This window comes from Lepus europaeus, chromosome 10, assembly GCF_033115175.1.
Source record: "Lepus europaeus isolate LE1 chromosome 10, mLepTim1.pri, whole genome shotgun sequence".
NCBI classification, from domain to species: domain Eukaryota; kingdom Metazoa; phylum Chordata; class Mammalia; order Lagomorpha; family Leporidae; genus Lepus; species Lepus europaeus.
In genome coordinates this window covers 40240483-40258428 of record NC_084836.1, presented here as the reverse complement: position 1 = coordinate 40258428, position 17946 = coordinate 40240483, and the positions used below count along the sequence as shown (strand labels likewise).

At 38.6% G+C, this 17946-nt stretch overlaps 1 protein-coding gene across 1 annotated transcript in view; it reads left to right on the top strand.

Annotated features, from left to right (window-relative positions):
• The window catches only part of PTPRQ (protein tyrosine phosphatase receptor type Q), a 217095-nt gene that overhangs the window by 7268 nt on the left and 191881 nt on the right, over positions 1 to 17946 (top strand). The window contains exons 5-8 of the mRNA XM_062202056.1: positions 2173 to 2372; positions 3474 to 3723; positions 5914 to 6042; positions 8310 to 8456. Of these exons, the coding sequence (XP_062058040.1) occupies positions 2173 to 2372; positions 3474 to 3723; positions 5914 to 6042; positions 8310 to 8456 (726 nt within the window). The remainder of the gene's footprint in view (positions 1 to 2172; positions 2373 to 3473; positions 3724 to 5913; positions 6043 to 8309; positions 8457 to 17946) is intronic.

The following is a 17946-nucleotide window of genomic DNA, read 5'->3' as shown; positions in this document are numbered from 1 at the left end:
ACTTTACATATTTTAAATTTCTGATAACTGAGCTAAACTTAAAGCAGTGGGAAAAACTAGAAGAATTCTAGGATAAAGTGGAGATAATACTGAATAGGACGTCTTAGGATGTTTTGTACTTGCTTTGTGTTTTTGAGGCAATTACATACCTCATGCCCTATCTTCCCTTTTTTTTTTTTTTTTTTTTTGGTAGGGGGCAAATATAAAAAGTTAGATCAGTGGTCCTCAATTTTTTTTTACAAAGAGTCCCTTTGTTTTATTTGTGCTCCATAATCCTAAATGTGAAAAAGACTTCTTTGGAATAACCTGCATTTATTATTGTGAAACCAGAAGTAATGTGTTTTCCTAGGATTAAAAATACTCTGAAGAAGAGTATACAAGTGAACAATGATTCCTTACTAAATTATGATTATGTCATCCACAAACACAAAAAGCTTTATTTTAAGTGGAAGTATACTTTATTTTAGCCTTAAAAATATTAAGAAAATAGTTTCACGTTGATGTCAACTAAAAATGCAAAGAAATAGTTTTGGAGGTTTATGTTAGATTTACAGTACTCTTAACGTATAAGAACAAGCATGCTTTGTACAGCATACACTTTGAAGTATTTTAGATACTCATACATTCTTTTATATTTATGCATGTCTATCCTCTAGACGTGATCTCAAAATGTCTGCTAAGTCATCTGCCTAAAAGATGAAATGTGTTTATATACAGAGCTTTTTTGGTACTTCAGTATTAAATCTTACTTGGGTTAAGATTACTCAGAAAATAATCAAGAGGTAATGGGCATCTGGAGCATAAAATCAATAAGGAGAAACTAGCATACTTACACAGGGGAAGATTTGCCAATTACAGTAAAGATAATTAATCTGCAAACACCATGCAATCACAAAAGGAAAACACATACCTACATCTCATTGAGACAAAAATAACTGGAAACAACTTAGTAAAAATTGTTTTTAGCAAATGTTTAGAAGATTTAACTTAAATCTATTTACTTTTTGTAGTCTTTTTTGGAAATTTTGCTTTGAAATTTAATAAAGATGTGATTACCTTATAAATTCTGAATTTCTTTGCATTTGATTAGTTCACAACAGCTGTTTTTAAGGCCTATTTGAAACTTGTATGTATTTTGTTATTCATGTATAAATATTTCAATCATTCTAAAATTTTGTATAGGTTATATAATAAGAAATGTCCAAATATGATCAAGATTTATGACAAATTTTTAATTCTTAAATTTCCACAATTTTTTTGCAAACTTTGTTGTTTTGTTTTATTATATGTTATATATCCAAAGTAGAATCAAGTGTTAAATCTTGATTATTAGAGAGCTACCTTGTTATTATCTTTTTAAAATATTTGAGAGACAGAACTCCCATCTGTTGATTTACCCCTCAAATGTCTGCCTTGGCTAGACTGGGCCAGCACCGGAGCCAAGAGCTTGTATACAGTCCAGCTGTCTCATGTGAGTGTCAGTGTCGAGCCATCACCATTGTTTTTTCCAGGTGTCTATTGGCAGGATGGTGGAGTGAGGAGCTAGAGCCAGGAATTGAATCTATGCACTCCTACATGGGCTATAGGCACCTTAACTGGCATCTTACTAGCTAGGCCAAATACCTGCCATGTTTCATCATTTTTGTTAACTTTTAATTCCATTTCATCAGTTCCCCTTGGAATGAATAGAACTCAGAATTTAATAATGACAGCCTATTGGATGGGTACTCATCTGATGTTAGACACTAGCAATGTATAAACATTCTAGAAATAGGTTTTTTAGTGCAAATTGTTGGGTAATTATTTCAAGTTGGCACTTTGTTGATTATCTAAGGAATCTGCATAATTCCAAAGTATTAAAGAAGTAACAGTTTATTCTAACCTTTTTTTATATTCACAAACAACTGTTGATTGAATATTTTCTCATTAATTTGAAGTGTTACCCAGCACATGCAATGGCCCAATTACCCTGCAGTTAGCTCATTTGACTCAACTCTTTGTCTTCTTAATTTTCAGCAAAGATCAACTAAATATATTTTAAAACTCTTGCTCACATAGCTTTTATCTAATGTGCTGTATATTTAATTTCATAGATAGCCCTAACATATAAATGTCATTTAAAGTTTTATAATAGAGTTTTCCCCTCTCCTTCAACCCTTCTCATTCCCCCAGCTCCAGGAAAAGTAGTGAATCTCACAGTGGAGGCCTTCAACTATTCGGCAGTAAACCTGATTTGGTATTTACCACGTCAACCAAATGGCAAAATTACCAGCTTCAAGATCAGTGTCAAACACGCCAGGAGTGGGATAGTGGTGAAAGATGTGTCGATCAGAGTGGAGGACATTTTGAGGGGGAAATTGCCAGAATGTAATGTAAGTGTCACGGAGCACTTGGTAGGTAAACTTACATCTTCAAAGTGTCAGCACCTAGACACTATTTATTTTACCAAAGTGGTCATTAGATTATGCATCATTTTTGGTATTAAATTGTAGTACCATGCTATTGTCTAAATCCAAAGTGGAGCATTGGAAAGCAGTTGGGAATTCTAGAGTGAAAGATTAAAATCATGTTTGGAGTTCTGCAAAGACTTCACCCAGATGTAGTATTTGCATAGGCTATGGAGGAAGGACGGATGGAGGTTGGATGAGGGCACCTTTCCAGGGAGAGGGTACTTTATAAATCCCGAGGTGAAAATATGTAAGAGCTGGCTGGAGAAAAGGAAGTACTTCAATTTGACAGATGCGGAGAACACATGGAGAGGAGTGAATAGTTAAGATTAAATTACAGAGGTGACTTGTGTTTTGGTTTGCATCTTTGCTAAAAAAATGTGTTGTTATTTATTTGTTGTTATCTGATCATTGATGACAAACCCCAGGAACTACAACAATGATTATTCCCAAAAATCGGTTTGGTGAACATTGTGGTATTACAAAGGGAAAAGCACTCAAAAATATTTCTACAAATTATTAAGAATGGAAGTCTCAAACTCTTTTTCAAGTTAGAATGTATTTCTAATACATACACACACATGTAAGCACATATCCTCACACCTGACAAGTGTGCTAGTGCTGTTATCTTTTGAGCACTTATGAGAAAAAAAGTGATAGTAACAGCAAGAAAATTCTTATATTGGAAATTTCATGATAATTAAATTCTTTCTGCTCTCTGGATATTGATTCTTACTAATGATTTTGCTGTAGTTTTATTTTAAGCCACTGGAAATCCTATTCATGAGAAAGATTAAAGTGTAAAAGATGCAATAAATATATCCTGTTCTAAAACAATATGTGTGAGCATAATTAAAATATAACAAATTCATCCATAACTTACTCCATTAAAATGCTTTGCTAACATATGCACACGCACTGATGAGTAATATTTATAGTATAAAGGGAAAAGAGCTGAATGGAACTTCTGATGTTTACCGAAAGATGCCAAGTTGTTTTTCTGTCGATATTTAATCCATTCGCTAGGAGAATAACGAGTCTTTTCTGTGGAGTACCACTGGGCCGTCTCCGACGCTCGGCAGAGCTACGCCTCCGGCACGCAGCACATATTCATCGAGCACGCTGGCAGGGAGGAAGCTCAGCTCTGTGTGGAAAGAGCCTATAAGTTTTGTGGTGACACATCTGAGACCTTACACAACATATCTATTTGAAGTTTCTGCAGTTACAACAGAAGCAGGTTATATTGATAGCACCATTGTCAGAACACCGGAATCAGGTATGTTTTCATTTTGGGTAGAAAAAAAGGTTTAAATTATTTGCAAATTGTTTACATAGATCTTTTTGTTAATTTTTAAATGCCCATCCCCGTCCCCCTGTAATAGATGATAGACTCCCATTTAGCATTTCTTCAAATTTCTATATTCTTTCGTATTAAAGAACCAAAGTAAGTGTTCAAAAACAGAAAAAATAAAAAGGGTTTTATATATAAAACACATTTATTTATTTGAAAGGCAGAGCAACAGAAGGAGAGATGGAATGACAGGGTTGGGGGGGGAGAGAAAGAGAGAGGTCTTCCATATGCTGGTTCACTCCCCAGAGGGCCACAATAGCTGAAGCCAGGAACCAGGAACTCCAGCTGGGTGTCCCACATGGGAGGCAGGGTCCCAAACACTTGGGCCATCTTCTCCTGCTTTCCCAGGCATATTAGCAGGGACCTGGATTGGAAGTAGACCAGTCAGGACTCAAACAGGCACTCTGATAAGTGATGCTGGCCTTGCAAGTGGCAACCAGTGTAGTCCCTACGAAAGATTCTTAAGCTACTCACCATGATGCTGAGATCAACTTTTATTATTCTGTGATGTCAGCAGTTTTTAAATGATCATGTGGGCCCTTCTAAATCACCTATAATTGTCTCTTCCCTTCGCTCACTGAAATTGCTTTATCAGATGTAGAGAGAACAGCTGCAATAGTAGCACTAGCATGTGATCAATTTTCAGTATCAGGTAAATACAGAAGCTATGATACGTATCTTTGCATTATAATTTTCACATAGGAAACATGGAGAAATATAAGTACCCCCCTTATGGCAATGATGTTAGGATTAAGTGAATAAGTTATTATTACTAATGAATTTTAAGAGTACATATTTTCTAGGTGTGGATATTCATATATTGAATTCTGGTCTTATACTTGTGTGTAGATATGTACATGGTATAGTACTATAATGTCAGGTTTTAAATTAAATACTTCACAAATTATGTACATCATTATATAGCATCAGACATTCAGTGATTGGTAATTTTTTAAGAAATTATTGGTAGGGCAATTTAGCTAAAGTGTAATGTTTTCTTAAACATAGCTGTTATCTCCTTTATTGTCCATTGCATATGTTTGAGGTTTTTTCTTGATTTAAAAAACCATTTTGAATCATACCATTTCCTTCTCTATACTCTTTACTTTATGCAAAGAAAAAAAATTTATGATAATCACTCAAAATGAGATTTTGCAGACAAGTTTTTTTTTTCTTTCTTTTTTTTTATTATTTTTGACAGGCAGAGTGGACAGTGAGAGAGACAGAGAGAAAGGTCTTCCTTTTGCCGTTGGTTCACCCTCCAATGGCCGCCGCGGCTGGCGCACTGCGGCTGGCACACCGTGCTGATCTGAAGGCAGGAGCCAGGTGCTTCTCCTGGTCTCCCATGGGGTGCAGGACCCAAGCACTTGGGCCATCCTCCACTGCACTCCTGGGCCATAGCAGAGAGCTGGCCTGGAAGAGGGGCAACCGAGACAGAATCCGGTGCCCCGACTGGGGACTAGAACCAGGTGTGTCGGCGCCACAAGGCGGAGGATTAACCTATTGAGCCGTGGCGCCGGCCTGACAAGTTTTTTTTTTTTAAAAAAATATTTGGAATTGCTTCATTTCAATTAAAACAAATCATTAAATATAGATACTCATCTATAATAAAGCTGTTTAAAATATTTTATATGTTAGCAATGTAACATTTGAATCTTAGATGTAAGTTACAAATTCCTTCTTAGAGCAAAATACACAAATATTGATTTTAAAAAAAAGGGATCATTGCCAATAAATTCTGAGCATTATTTCCTTAATTGTTCCACGTCTGTCTCCTATAGTGAACCTGTTTATCAAGTCAGATACTCAGATCTTGTTGAATACAGTACCTATGGAGGTGTAAATTTATTATAACAATGTAATATTTAATAGTATATATAGGAATGAGATTGACACTGTGTTATCATAATATAGCATTAACTAAAGTTAGTAATTGATGCAAATAAGTTTTGATGATCTAGCATGTCTTATGTCATTCAGTTACATTCTATAATTCCTTTTTTCTAATTAAAAACTCTTTGTGTTTAGTTTGATATTTTCTTTGCATTTTATGAGTATTCAATTATATGTTGAATATGAATTTTTATATATTAATTTTTTCCATAACCTTTTTAGTGCCTGAAGGACCTCCACAAAACTGTGTAAGTGGAAACATCACAGGAAAGTCCTTTACTATTTCATGGGACCCACCAATTATTGTAACAGGGAAATTCAGTTATAGAGTCGAATTATATGGACCATCAGGTATGTTGTAATTGGTTTTGTGTTTACATTTTTAAGTAAGAATTACATTATAAAATATGTTGTTAGTATGAAACTTAAAGTATCAACATTTTGAAAAGACTACAACTGAAATGCAAAACAGAAAAGTGATTGAGAAAGACAAAGTCCTTTGATTTTTTTTTTTCTTAAAATCAGGAGAATAAAGATGAGAACACACTACTCACAGTCTGTATTTCATATGGAGGAAGCTTAAAAAAAAAAATGAGGAATAGAAGGTGTTCGAGGAGATACATACCTTCCAATATTTGAACAGGGGAACGTTGACTTAGGTGCATAAAGAACAAAGAGCTTAAGTGATACTACACCAGATTTCCATTTAGACAAAGGAACTCATTTCTTAGAACTAAAAACAATATGGACAATCTCTGTACCTTCTGTTCAGTGTTGCTGAACCTCAACTGCTCTAAAAATAAAGTCTATTAATAGTATGGGCAGCTTTATAAAGTGGAGAGTTTTCTATAACAGGTAGGGCCTGAGCATCCATCCACTTGTCAGAATATTTTCAGGGATTCCAATATATTACTGGAAGTGCACTGAATAGACAAATTCTTTCCTAATCTGAAATCTTAGTTTGTATGAAAGAAATTTACATCCATCAATCAGGAAGTAAAAATAAACTGATACATTGTCATTTATTTGGAAGAATGAAAACACATATGAACTTCCACCTTGAAATTTCTTTGATATGAATCACATGAATAACTACATTTATCGTTCATCTCTAACTTCTGCTAAAATTAAGAAATATTTTTAGTTCTTTTAAAAATATTCCTCTCCATCTCCACCCCAATACGCAGGAGCAGACTTGGGTACACAGATACATCTTTTCTAGCTGGTATTATTTTTCAGGCTTGCTGAGGTGCTCTTTGCCAATAAATCAGTAGTTAGCGATGCAGAAGCAGTAGTGGCCTGGACAAGAGAAGTTGGGGAGGAGCATGTGGGAGTCTGCAGCAAATATCTTCCGATTGTTGTCATCTTGTTTTTCAAGATGAGGACAAGCAAGATGAGGCAGAAGATGCTAGAGGTTTGAGTGGGGAGGAGGAAGTGACTGTATGACTGGACTTGAGATGCCACACACCATTCAGGGCTCATCTGAGATGTGGCTGTGATTCAGGAGATACATGCTAGTGTGGTTTTGTGCTTCTCTACATTTTCATATCAAGGAAGGCAATGGAGGCTCGTTAAGGCAGTGATGGTAGTGGATACTGGCATGGTAAAGAGTGGAAAACAAATGTTGAGGGACTAAAACGAAAAGTACCAAAGTGTGTGGAAAGGTCAGTGGACTGGGGTCCCAGTGAACTGGGAGATCAGCTTTAGATTTCTGGGTTCTAGGACAAGGTGGTCAGAGAGTATCATGAAATTGGAATGAGGGCTGAGTTGCAGCTCTTGGTGGTAGTGATGGTGTTACGACTTGAGGAAGTGCTGGAGAGAGGGTGGAGAAGTAGATTACTTAAGGAGAGATGGATTTGAGGAGTATTTCTCAGAACATTAAAATCGCCACAATTAAGGTGGTCACACTGAGTGATGAATGGGACCATAGAATGAGAGTGAGTGGCAGCTGTTATTGCTGACATGTGATGAAAAGCTATGTGTTTTGGAAAGAGGCAAGGAGAATCTCCGAAGGGAGAGGGAGCAGTGAGGAGCTGGGGGCTCACCCATCGTGCCTGGAGACATGGGATCGGTGCAGAACACGAGCCGCCCCCATCTGAGGGCTTGTCACCTGCCGGGCAGCAGGGCTGTGTTCCTAGGGAAGAGCCAGGCATCACCGGGGTCACGAAAGTGAAGGAAATATTCAAAGATAGACCTGAAGATTTAAGGAATTTTGTTCACAAGGTAAACCCAAAATATTTTCTAAATGTATCACTTTAATCTAAGATAATGATAATATTTAGCATGTTAATAGAATGAATTTGAATAAAAATACTTCAATATTACCATGTTGGTAAAATCTGACTTTCTCTTTTAAATATGTCAGATATAACAAGGTTATTCAGCAGAGTTTTATAATTTAATGAAAATGACCTTAAACACTGCAAAATTTTCACATTCTTCTTGCTGGTTTAGTTAAACTGCTAATATTATTATGTATTCAAAAATACATTCACTTTTACTATTATAACAAATTGTGTGTAAAGTTAACACATGTTGATCTTTGCTCTGTATTTAAATATAGAATTATTACATGTTTGTTTAAAAAATATTATGTGTGCATGTTTTGCTTGATGCAGGCTGGATTTTGGATAATAGCACCAAAGACCTGAAGTTTGTATTCACTAACCTAACACCATTCACAATGTATGAAGTCTATGTTGCTGCTGAAACTAGTGCCGGGATTGGACCCAAGTCAAATCTTTCAATATTCACTCCTCCTGATGGTAAGAATGTCTTTAGAGAGTTAGTGAGATGTTTTTATATGCTTGTGAATGTTATTGAATTGGTAAGCATACTATTAGAAGCAATTCAGTTAATGTTTACTTAATTCACATTATGTCCTTATCAAAATACTATATAACTGATTCCGAACATGTTTCCTCCAGAACATTAAACCTATAACGTGTTTCATGACAAAGGTGATCCCATTTTTAACCAGATATGAAGTATTGTACATAGTATCACCCTGCCAGACGCAAAATGAATTTTAGCAAAATCTCCAGAAGCCATAAAGAGAACGTATAAAACTGGCTTTTAACCACATTGTTTAAAGTGGAAGATTTTTTTTCTCACAGAATGAGTATTTAGACAAATTGCTGTTTCCCAATTCCTGCACTAAATATTTGTATGTTTATAATCAGAAGGGTATTCTAAGCAAGTAAGGAGTCCTGATTACTTTATAACACAAATTCACCAGAAATTAATGAAATTATGAAAAAAATTTAAAAGACATTCTCTATATAAAATATTTATTAAATATCACCTTTTTAGGGAAACTGTATTGTTTAAAATTATGTTACTATACCATTTGTAACAAATGTTTCTGTCTTCCGCTGAATGTGTTAAATCTCTTCATTTCTATGTAGGTATTGTAATTACTGTCAAGCATATACTCATTTTTATAGCATATTATCACTTGAGTTTCCAGATTTTGTTTGTGTGGTAGCTGACATTTAGTAATTTGTAAGTTGACTGTGCACATGTGCCCCTGTGCATACACACACAACTGGATTGGGCACATGTGCATCAGATAAATCATTCAAGTACTTAACCATTAGAGGGCAGCAACTATTAGGAAATTTTGTCCTTCTTCAAAAAACAACCTTGATAAAATTTGTGTCTTATCTATTTCAAGTGAAAACCCTAATGTATATAGAGTTTCAGTGTATGAATTTAAAAAGAAACACATATTAGCAAAAATGTACTCATTGTTTCATATTAAATTTTGCCCTTGTAATTTCTAGAAAAATGATAGAATGAGATTTATTTTTGAATTTTTATTAATTGACATAAAAACCATAACAGTTATGAGGTATACCACGTGTTTTCACATTAGAAGAGTGTTAGCCTTTGTATCTTCTCCATTAGATGTTAATTTTTCCCCATATGCTCCTAAAATTTGCTTTTATGCATTTCCCAGAAAGCTAGACATCTGGATGACTATTAGACAAAGCAGAACCTTCGACTTTGATCTTAATAGCATATTCTCAAGCTCCTCGGTTGTCAAATTGTTTTCCCCCTTCCCTCCCTCCTTCCCCCTTCCCTTCTTCCTTCCCCCTTCCCTCCCCCCTTCCCCCTTCTCTCTCTCCTACCCCCCTTCCCCCCTATGCTCCCTCTTTCCCTCCCTCTTTCCCTCTATCCATTCCTTCCTGTTCATCTGAGCATCAGAGAGCAGAAAGAGCTTCATTTGCTGATTGACTCCCCAGGTGCCCACATCCCAGAAACAGGAACTCAGTCTGCATCTGCTGTGTGGTTGAGAGGGACCCAGGACTTGAGCCCTCAGGGGCTGCCTGTGAGGGTGTGCAATAACAGGATATTGGATTTGGGAGCTTTGCCGGGACTGTAATGCAGGCACTCCAACATGGGGTGTGGCATCCCCAGGGCCACCTTAATCCCTGGGCCAAATACTCACCTGTGACTTACATGCTTCTTCTTTTTTAAAAAATTTATTTGGGAGGTAGAGATAGAGAAAGGAAGAGTCAGAAAAAGGTCTGCCACCTGCTGGTTCACTCCCCAAATGGCCGCAACAGCTAGAGCTGGGCCAGTTTGAAGCAAGGAGCCAGGAGCTTTTTCTAGTTCTCCCATGTGGGTGCAGGGGCCCAAGCACTTGGACCATCTGCTTTCCCAGGCCATAACGTAGATCTGGATCTGAAGAGGAGCAGCTGGGATATGAACCAGCACCCAAATGGGATGCTGGCGCCACAGCCAGAGGCTTAGCCCACTACACCACAGTGCTGGCCCTACTCACATTCTTTAACAAAAACATTTTATTAAAATATAGTGAACATACCAAGAAATTCGTTTAGGTATATAGATCAATGAATTTTTTTGTTAGCTGAACACAGTCAGAACCAACACTCAAATTGTAACTTAAATTTTTATTATCTGATTAAATAAATCTTAAATTTTGTCTCCTTTCAAGTCCAGCTGATTTTTGGTACTTCCAAGCTGAATCCACAGTTTAAGAATTTTAAACTTTATATTAGCTTTATTGGACTATAGTATTTGTAAACAATAGGGAAATTGATAATTCATTGCTGCATACAGTGCCATGTTGTTTTGGATTGGACACCATTTAAGCAGTATTCCCCTTTATTTCTGTATTTTAAAAATTTATTTGTAAGGGTCAGAGGGAGAGAAGGGGGAGGGAAGAGGAGAGAGAGAGAAATAGAAATTTCCTGTCTGTTGATTTATTCCCCAAATTCCTGCAACAGGGCTGGTCCAGGGGAAGCTTAGAGCCAGAAGCAGTTGGCAAGGACCCAGTTACTTGAGCCATCACCTGCTTCGTCCAAGGGTGCGCCTTAGCAAGAAGCTGAAATACAGACAGCCAAGCTGGGGATTGAACCCTGACACTCCGATACGGAACTGTGAACATCTGAAGCAGGGTCTTAACTGCTGCTCCAGATGCTGCCCATATGCATATTCACTGAGGAAAAAAAGTAGAATGCTAGGCACACTGTTGAATACGTTTCACCTGGGCTGTTTTTCATACCAAATTATTTTGAAAAGAAGATTCCAAAAGAAATTTGTCCTGAGTTTTATACTGCTGCCTTCCTGATTTGCTTATCATGTAGTCCAGAATCTTATGACCATCGGGGAGCCCCTGGCAACAGATGAACACCAATGAAGGCGAGAGTGACTTGTGGCATGGTTCTTACCTCCTGTGCCAGCCTTCCCTCCCGGGAGTTCTCTGTTGATAGTTAAGCTTCATGAGGTGTTTCAGTGGAACGCTCTGGCAAATACAGCAAATGTAGCTTTCTGCTCTGACAACACTAATTAATCCTGGTCCTGCTAATTAGAACTTCACAATAAAAGAGTCTTTAAATTATATGAGAACAATCTAATAACTCATTGGAACTACCTACTTTTGATTAAAAATTGATAACTTAATTTTAAATGATTCTTTCTCATTTATTATTACAACAGAGTTCTTTGTTTCTAATTAAGATTGCTCAATTATTTTCTTTATATTTAAAAGAATTCTTCAGTCTATTTTAAAAATAATTAAAGGGAAGTCATTTGGCTAGCAGTTAACATGCTGGTTAAGACCCTGTCCCTTGCCACCCATTGCAGCACAGAGGGTTAAGTGGTTATACCAGTATCCCATATCTTAGTACTGCTTTTAGTCCTGGCTACCTACCTCAGTTCTGGTGGAACACCTTGCTAATGAGCCTGGGAAAGCAGCTGTGATGGCCCAAGTACTTGGGCCCCTACCACCTACGTGGGAGACCCTAGTGGGAGTTCCAGGCTCCTGGCTTAGGCGCTGCCCAGCCCTGGCCAGTGCAGCCATGTCGGGAGTGAACCAGAGATAGAAGATCTTACGCTCTGCTTCTCCCCTCCTCTGTTTCTGTCAGCCTGTCTATCCAGTTGCAAAGATGCCTGTGTCTCAGATTGGACTATGTGGTTATTCTAGACACCAGCTCCTGGCCGCAGCCCTCTGCTGATGTGCATCCTTTGAGGCAGTGGTGATGGCTCAAGGGATGGGCTGCTGACATCCCCCATGTGGGAGATCGGGCTTGAGGTCCTGGCTCCTGTCTTTAGCCCCCTTCCCACTTTTCAAATAAATGGAAAGACATGAAAGGAAACAATTATGACTAGCTTGTTTCATGTAAGTTAATAGCTTGATAATAGCTTGAAATCAACTGATGGGGGTGTCTAACGAATCTCCAGATATTCACAGAAAACTCTTGAATTGACCTCCTAGGGAGAATGATATGTGCTATCACATTGTTGGAGGTAGGGGGTAGTTGCTATGGTGGTTGATTGATGGCATTAATCCTCAAGGTATTCATGGTCTATAGTCTACTTTGATTGTTAAAAACAATCAACATTTTATTGTTTTAGCAGTTCTCCTGTACATTTCCAGGCTTTCCATATATCCCTTAATGTTTTACAAAGTGAGTTTCCACATAGTCATGACAAAGTGACCAATTCAGGAGAAAGTTGTTAGTTTAGTCATCTCTTATCTTAGAAAATGTCATATAATTGCCTATTTTAAAATCAGTACTAATGGTGAATATAATACGGGAAATAACCTTTTGTTATTATTAGTATGATAGTAAAAAAATCTATCTTATATAAGCTCAACTTTGTTGTTTTCATGCTTTCTAATTTTACTTTCATGGGTATCAAATATGAGGTTCAGCATGACACTTTCTGAAAAGCAAACAGAATTTTGAAATTCATATATTCTCCTTCATAACTTCAAAAGTGAAGACTTTTGTCTGTAATTTCAACTTTTTTCTTTGTGCAGATCCTATTAAAATACTTGTAGGAAAATCAAGAGTCTGTCAACTTTCAGGATTTTCAATAGCTCTTAATTTTTGTGACTTTCAAAAACCACCTCTGATGGAAGTTTAAGATGCCAGAGAATAGAAGAGAGTGTTTTAATGTATTTTCTTTACTTCAATTTTATGTCTGCATTTTATTTCTTCTAATAGCTTTTCATTTGAAAATTTCAAACCATTAGAAATATTTTTAACAGTAATATGCCTGCTCTTGTTTCTCATTTATTAATACCTATAAATGTATTGACCTGAGAAGAAATCTTAGGTAGTCCCTGTGGACAACATCTTCAGAACCAATGCTGAACCGTGAATAATTCATCATGTGATTGGTTTTCTTTACTTTATCATTATTAAAGTAGTTTGATCTATACATCTCCAGTTTCTCCATAAGAATTTATGGTTTAACAGATCAAATATCTTTCTAAAGACAAGATAAAATGCTGAAATGCTGTCTACTCCATTTCCTTTTTTTTTTTTTCTAAGCTTACTTAAAAGGCAAAGTTACAGAGAGAGATATCTTCCATCTGCTGGTTCACTCCCTAAATGGCCACAATGGCTGGGGCTGGGACTGTGCCAGGCTCTCCTATGTGGTCTCCTATGTGGGTGCAAGGGCCCAAGCACTTGGGCCATCTTCTGCTGCTTTTCTAGGCACATATGCTTGGAACTAGATCAAAAGTAGAGCCAGCCAGGTCTTGGACCGGTGCCCATATAGGATGCCAGAATTGCAGATAGAGGCTTAACCAGCTCCTCGATTTCCTTTATCTTCTAAGGATTTTAATTTTTTCATAATAAAAAACCAAATAGGTTTATATTCATGGTTCTTTGTTAAGAAAGTAAAAATAAGTCTTTACATGAATGATAATTTTAGGTACCAGTGTTGTGGAGTAAGACTTAAGTTATATCGGAAAACTAGAGCAGAAAACAGAGAAAGTTGCTCTCCTGTGTCCAGAGGAAGTTTGTAATCTTTGCTTCCACTATGAGGGCCCCGGGGCTCCTGGGTGCTGATCTGATGTGTCACTGGAGCCTGTGGGGAGCGCCCCAGGCCCCTTCAATCCTGTGCAGGAGGTCTGTTGGAAATGTCTGACCCTGGAGTACTTGGCCTTCAAGGGCAGTCAAATCTCCAGTGATCTCCACAAATGGCACATGGCCCTGGGAGCCTTTTGAACAATGCTTGGTGAAGTGTCCACTGGCTTTGCAGCAAAACCACTTGGCAGGACCCTGGGGGTCTCGCAGGAGCTGAGATCTCACCAGGAGCACACCCGTCCTCTTACCCTTTTGCTCCTGCTGTACCGGCCCTCCTGATCTCTGTTATAAAAGACTTATGGTAGTTACCTTTTTTTTTTTTTTTATTTAAGGTGTACAAGTTTCATGTGTTCATATATGCATATTTAAGAACGTAGTGATACTTCCCACCCTACCCTCCCTCCTTCCATGCTCCAATCCTTCCTCCTCCTCTCTCTCCTATTCCCACTCAATTTTTATGAAGCCCTCTCTCTAAGAGGTTGTCTGGGTTGCTTTCAGGTCCCACAGCAACACTCTGGGATTTTTTTCCCTGATGTCTGGGGCAGACTGTGTTAGGATTCTGTCTTTTAAAATCACCTGTCCTTTTTTTTTTTTTTTTTTTTTTTTGATAGAGTTAGACACAGAGAGAGAGAGGTCTTCCTTACGTTGGTTCACTCCCCAGATGGCTGCTACAGCTGAAGCTATGCCGATCCGAAGCCAGGAGCCAGGTGCTTCCTCCTGCAGGGACCCAAAAACTTGGGCCATCCTCCGCTGCCCTTCCAGTCCACAGCAGAGAGCTGGACTGGAAGAGGAGCAGCTGGGACTAGAACCCAGCGCCCATATGGGATGCCGGCACTGGCCCCAAAATCACCTTTCTACAGAGTCAGGAACCAATGAGGTGTACTTCTTTAAAGTCTCCCTCAAGTGTTCTCAGAAGTTGGAGGGATTTTCCTGTGGCCCTTGATCTATCCGGGATAGTTTAGTGCAAAGAAAGCCTGGATGTAAGGAACCTCAACCCACTTAGGCTGACTTTCTCCATTCTCTAGCTTGTATCCAGGCCAGGCAGTGGTGCAGAAAAAGATCAGGGATTTTTCTTCTAAGCTCTGGGGTCAGCAGAACCCCAGTGTCCCCAGTGTCCGAGGAGGACGCACCCCAGGGAGTGTCTGTGCTATGTGCTTTGTTTCCCATCTGGAATGAGAGGATCAAAGCAGAAGCATCCCTCAGTTCTTCCCTGTCCTGAGTTTGGGATGTCTCTCAAAGCTCTTTGGCTGCCTGTGGCACCCTAATGTGAACTGAAGCCCACAGGAAGGGAGGAAGGTGCAGGTGGGACTAAACTTGCTTGGTTTTCCACTCCTGTAACCTAGGACCTGTTTGTCAGAACAGCACATGCTGGGAGCGATCAGTTCCTCTTGCCCAAGCCATACTAGAACTGGGCCTCTGCCTGGTCAAATATGTGCCATTGCTCTGCTCCCCGCCAGGAGGAGAAATAGTTGTTCTGTGCCTCTTAACACTGTGTCCTGTCTTACGGGCCTGATTTCGACAATTACCCTTCATGACAAGAGCCTTATCAAAGGTGTTTTGAGCTAGAGTTTGGAGGGAGGGTACCAGTCCTGGGTACCACTTGGGCTGGTGACTAGGCAGGTGAGGGGATAAAGGAGCATGGTGAAGGAATGAAAATTCTCCCTGCTGTGCCATGGACTGAGTGAGGTCTGGACTGAAAAAAAGGACCTGAGGGAGGTGCACTCAAGAGAGGGAGAGCCCTGAGAATGCAGGAAAGGGACCCCAGAGCGTGTGCTGGAGGACTTGTCTCCAGAAGTCCCGGTCACGAGGGGATCTCCACCCACTGAGGAGTCCAGATGGAGAAGGCCGCCTGTCTGCACAAGGGATATCTAAACGCTGACCCGAAACTAACCAGGTGTCTAGGGAGATGCCGACTGATGCATATAAATTCAAAGAACAAGGGACACTGTCTGCTTCAACTTACTGATTTGATTAGCAAAGTGACAGTTAATATATTTTGTTCTGCTGTACTGTGTTTATTTCATACTCCATGAATGTGTCAATTCAAATGGAATGGGCCATTTCACTTATTTTCCAACAGGCAGGCATCAATTGTCTGATTAATCTGATTAATATAGTCATTAAACTGGTTTTCTCTGTTGATATTCTGCGTCAGATCAAATTAAAATGAAAAAATGGCAGGCCTCCTTTTTGATTTATGTTCTACAGCACTTCCTAAGGCACGGTTTACATCGCAACCCCCAAATAAAAAGTGAAATAAAGGTGGGTTGGAAGCTTTGCTCTTTAAATAGCTATGTTATTTTCATGTTGCACAGTTAATTGGAACATTTCTCCGCCCTTAAAAAATGTACATAGATAAATGTGATGATAGAAACACAAGCGATCTATTTTGATGATAGAAAACTTTTAAGAGGTAGCTGTACAAAGGCCTTTGTTGGTATGATTCCTCCTGCATTCAGGTTCCTAAGACATCCTACAATGAATGCTCAGCCAGTTGAATGAAGAACAGATGACTCAATGATGAAGTCCTAGCCTAGAACTCTTCCCATATCCTTCCAGGATCAAACTGCTTTTCCACCAGATTCAAACCCTTGTGAGTTTGATCTAACAAATTACCTTCCATATACATAGACCAAAAAATTTTTTTTAAAGATTTATCTTTTTGAAAGGCAGAGTTACAGAGAGGCAGAGAGAGAGAGGTCTTCCATCCACTGGTTCACTCCCCAGATGGCCGCAACAACTGGAGCCAATCCAAAGACAGGAAGCCCAAGAACTCCACTGCTTTCCCAGGCCACAGCAAAGAGCTGGATCAGAAGTGGAGCACTCGGGACTCAAACTGGTGCCTATGTAGGATGCTGGCACTGCAGGCGGTGGCTTTACCCGCTACGCCTCAGTGCTGATCCCCCACTCACACACATACTTTTTTTTTTTTTAAAGCAGAGTGTAAGAATTAGCAACTTCCAGGTGTAGCCTTGTTTTATCTCCCAGTTTGAGCAGAGGTTTGCCTGCTCTCAGGCTATAGTGATTCATTCATCCATTCAGTCACTAACTAGTCAATAAACATTTAGAAATATTTATCATTACAATATCGTTTCCTTTACTGGTTATTTCATGGAGGCAAAGATAAAGCTTTTGTTGTGGAATTATTGGTTAAAAACTCCTTGCAGTCTTTAGTTACTGTACGGTTACCCTAAACATAATTGTATTCACTAACTGTAAATAATATTTATGGGAGTTCTGCTATCTTGAGCAGTAACGGTTGTTCTCCTCTGTGTCTTTTTAATATGTGTGTCTCTTCTGTCAGCTTAACGAAACGAATTCAGTGCGTCACTACATCCTGATCATAAGGGACGAGACTTTGCCGCATTTTCTTTTTCTTGAACCCACATTTGAGAAATCCTCTTGAATCGCTTGTTCCTTCTAGTAATCATGCATATAGCAAAGATAAAATGGTGTCCACTTTACAGATGAGTACCACCAGGATTGGAAAGATGAGGGACTGTTCATAACCACACTGTGAGCTATAAGTAACAGGGCCAAAACCCAGAGCATATTTATATTTTGTCCATTTCTCCTGCGGCACTGAGTTTCTTTGGATATCATTCTTGGTGACTTTATAACAGGAACTTGTTTTAATTGGTGCTTTACCTTAAACTAATTGTTTCTTTGACCTTGTTATTCTTTTCTACTAGAAAGATTGAGGGTACCTGAAATTTGAAACTCATGTATATTAATTTAAAAGTCATCAGACAAAAATCAGTCAACCCTTCATATAGATTCATGTAACAGATTAAAAGATGGCCTAATTGAATTTGCCAACTGCATTTCATTGCGTTCATCACATTTTGTTTTGAGGAGATGAGAGAGAGAGAGAGAGTGTGCTGCTGATTCACTTCCCAGATAC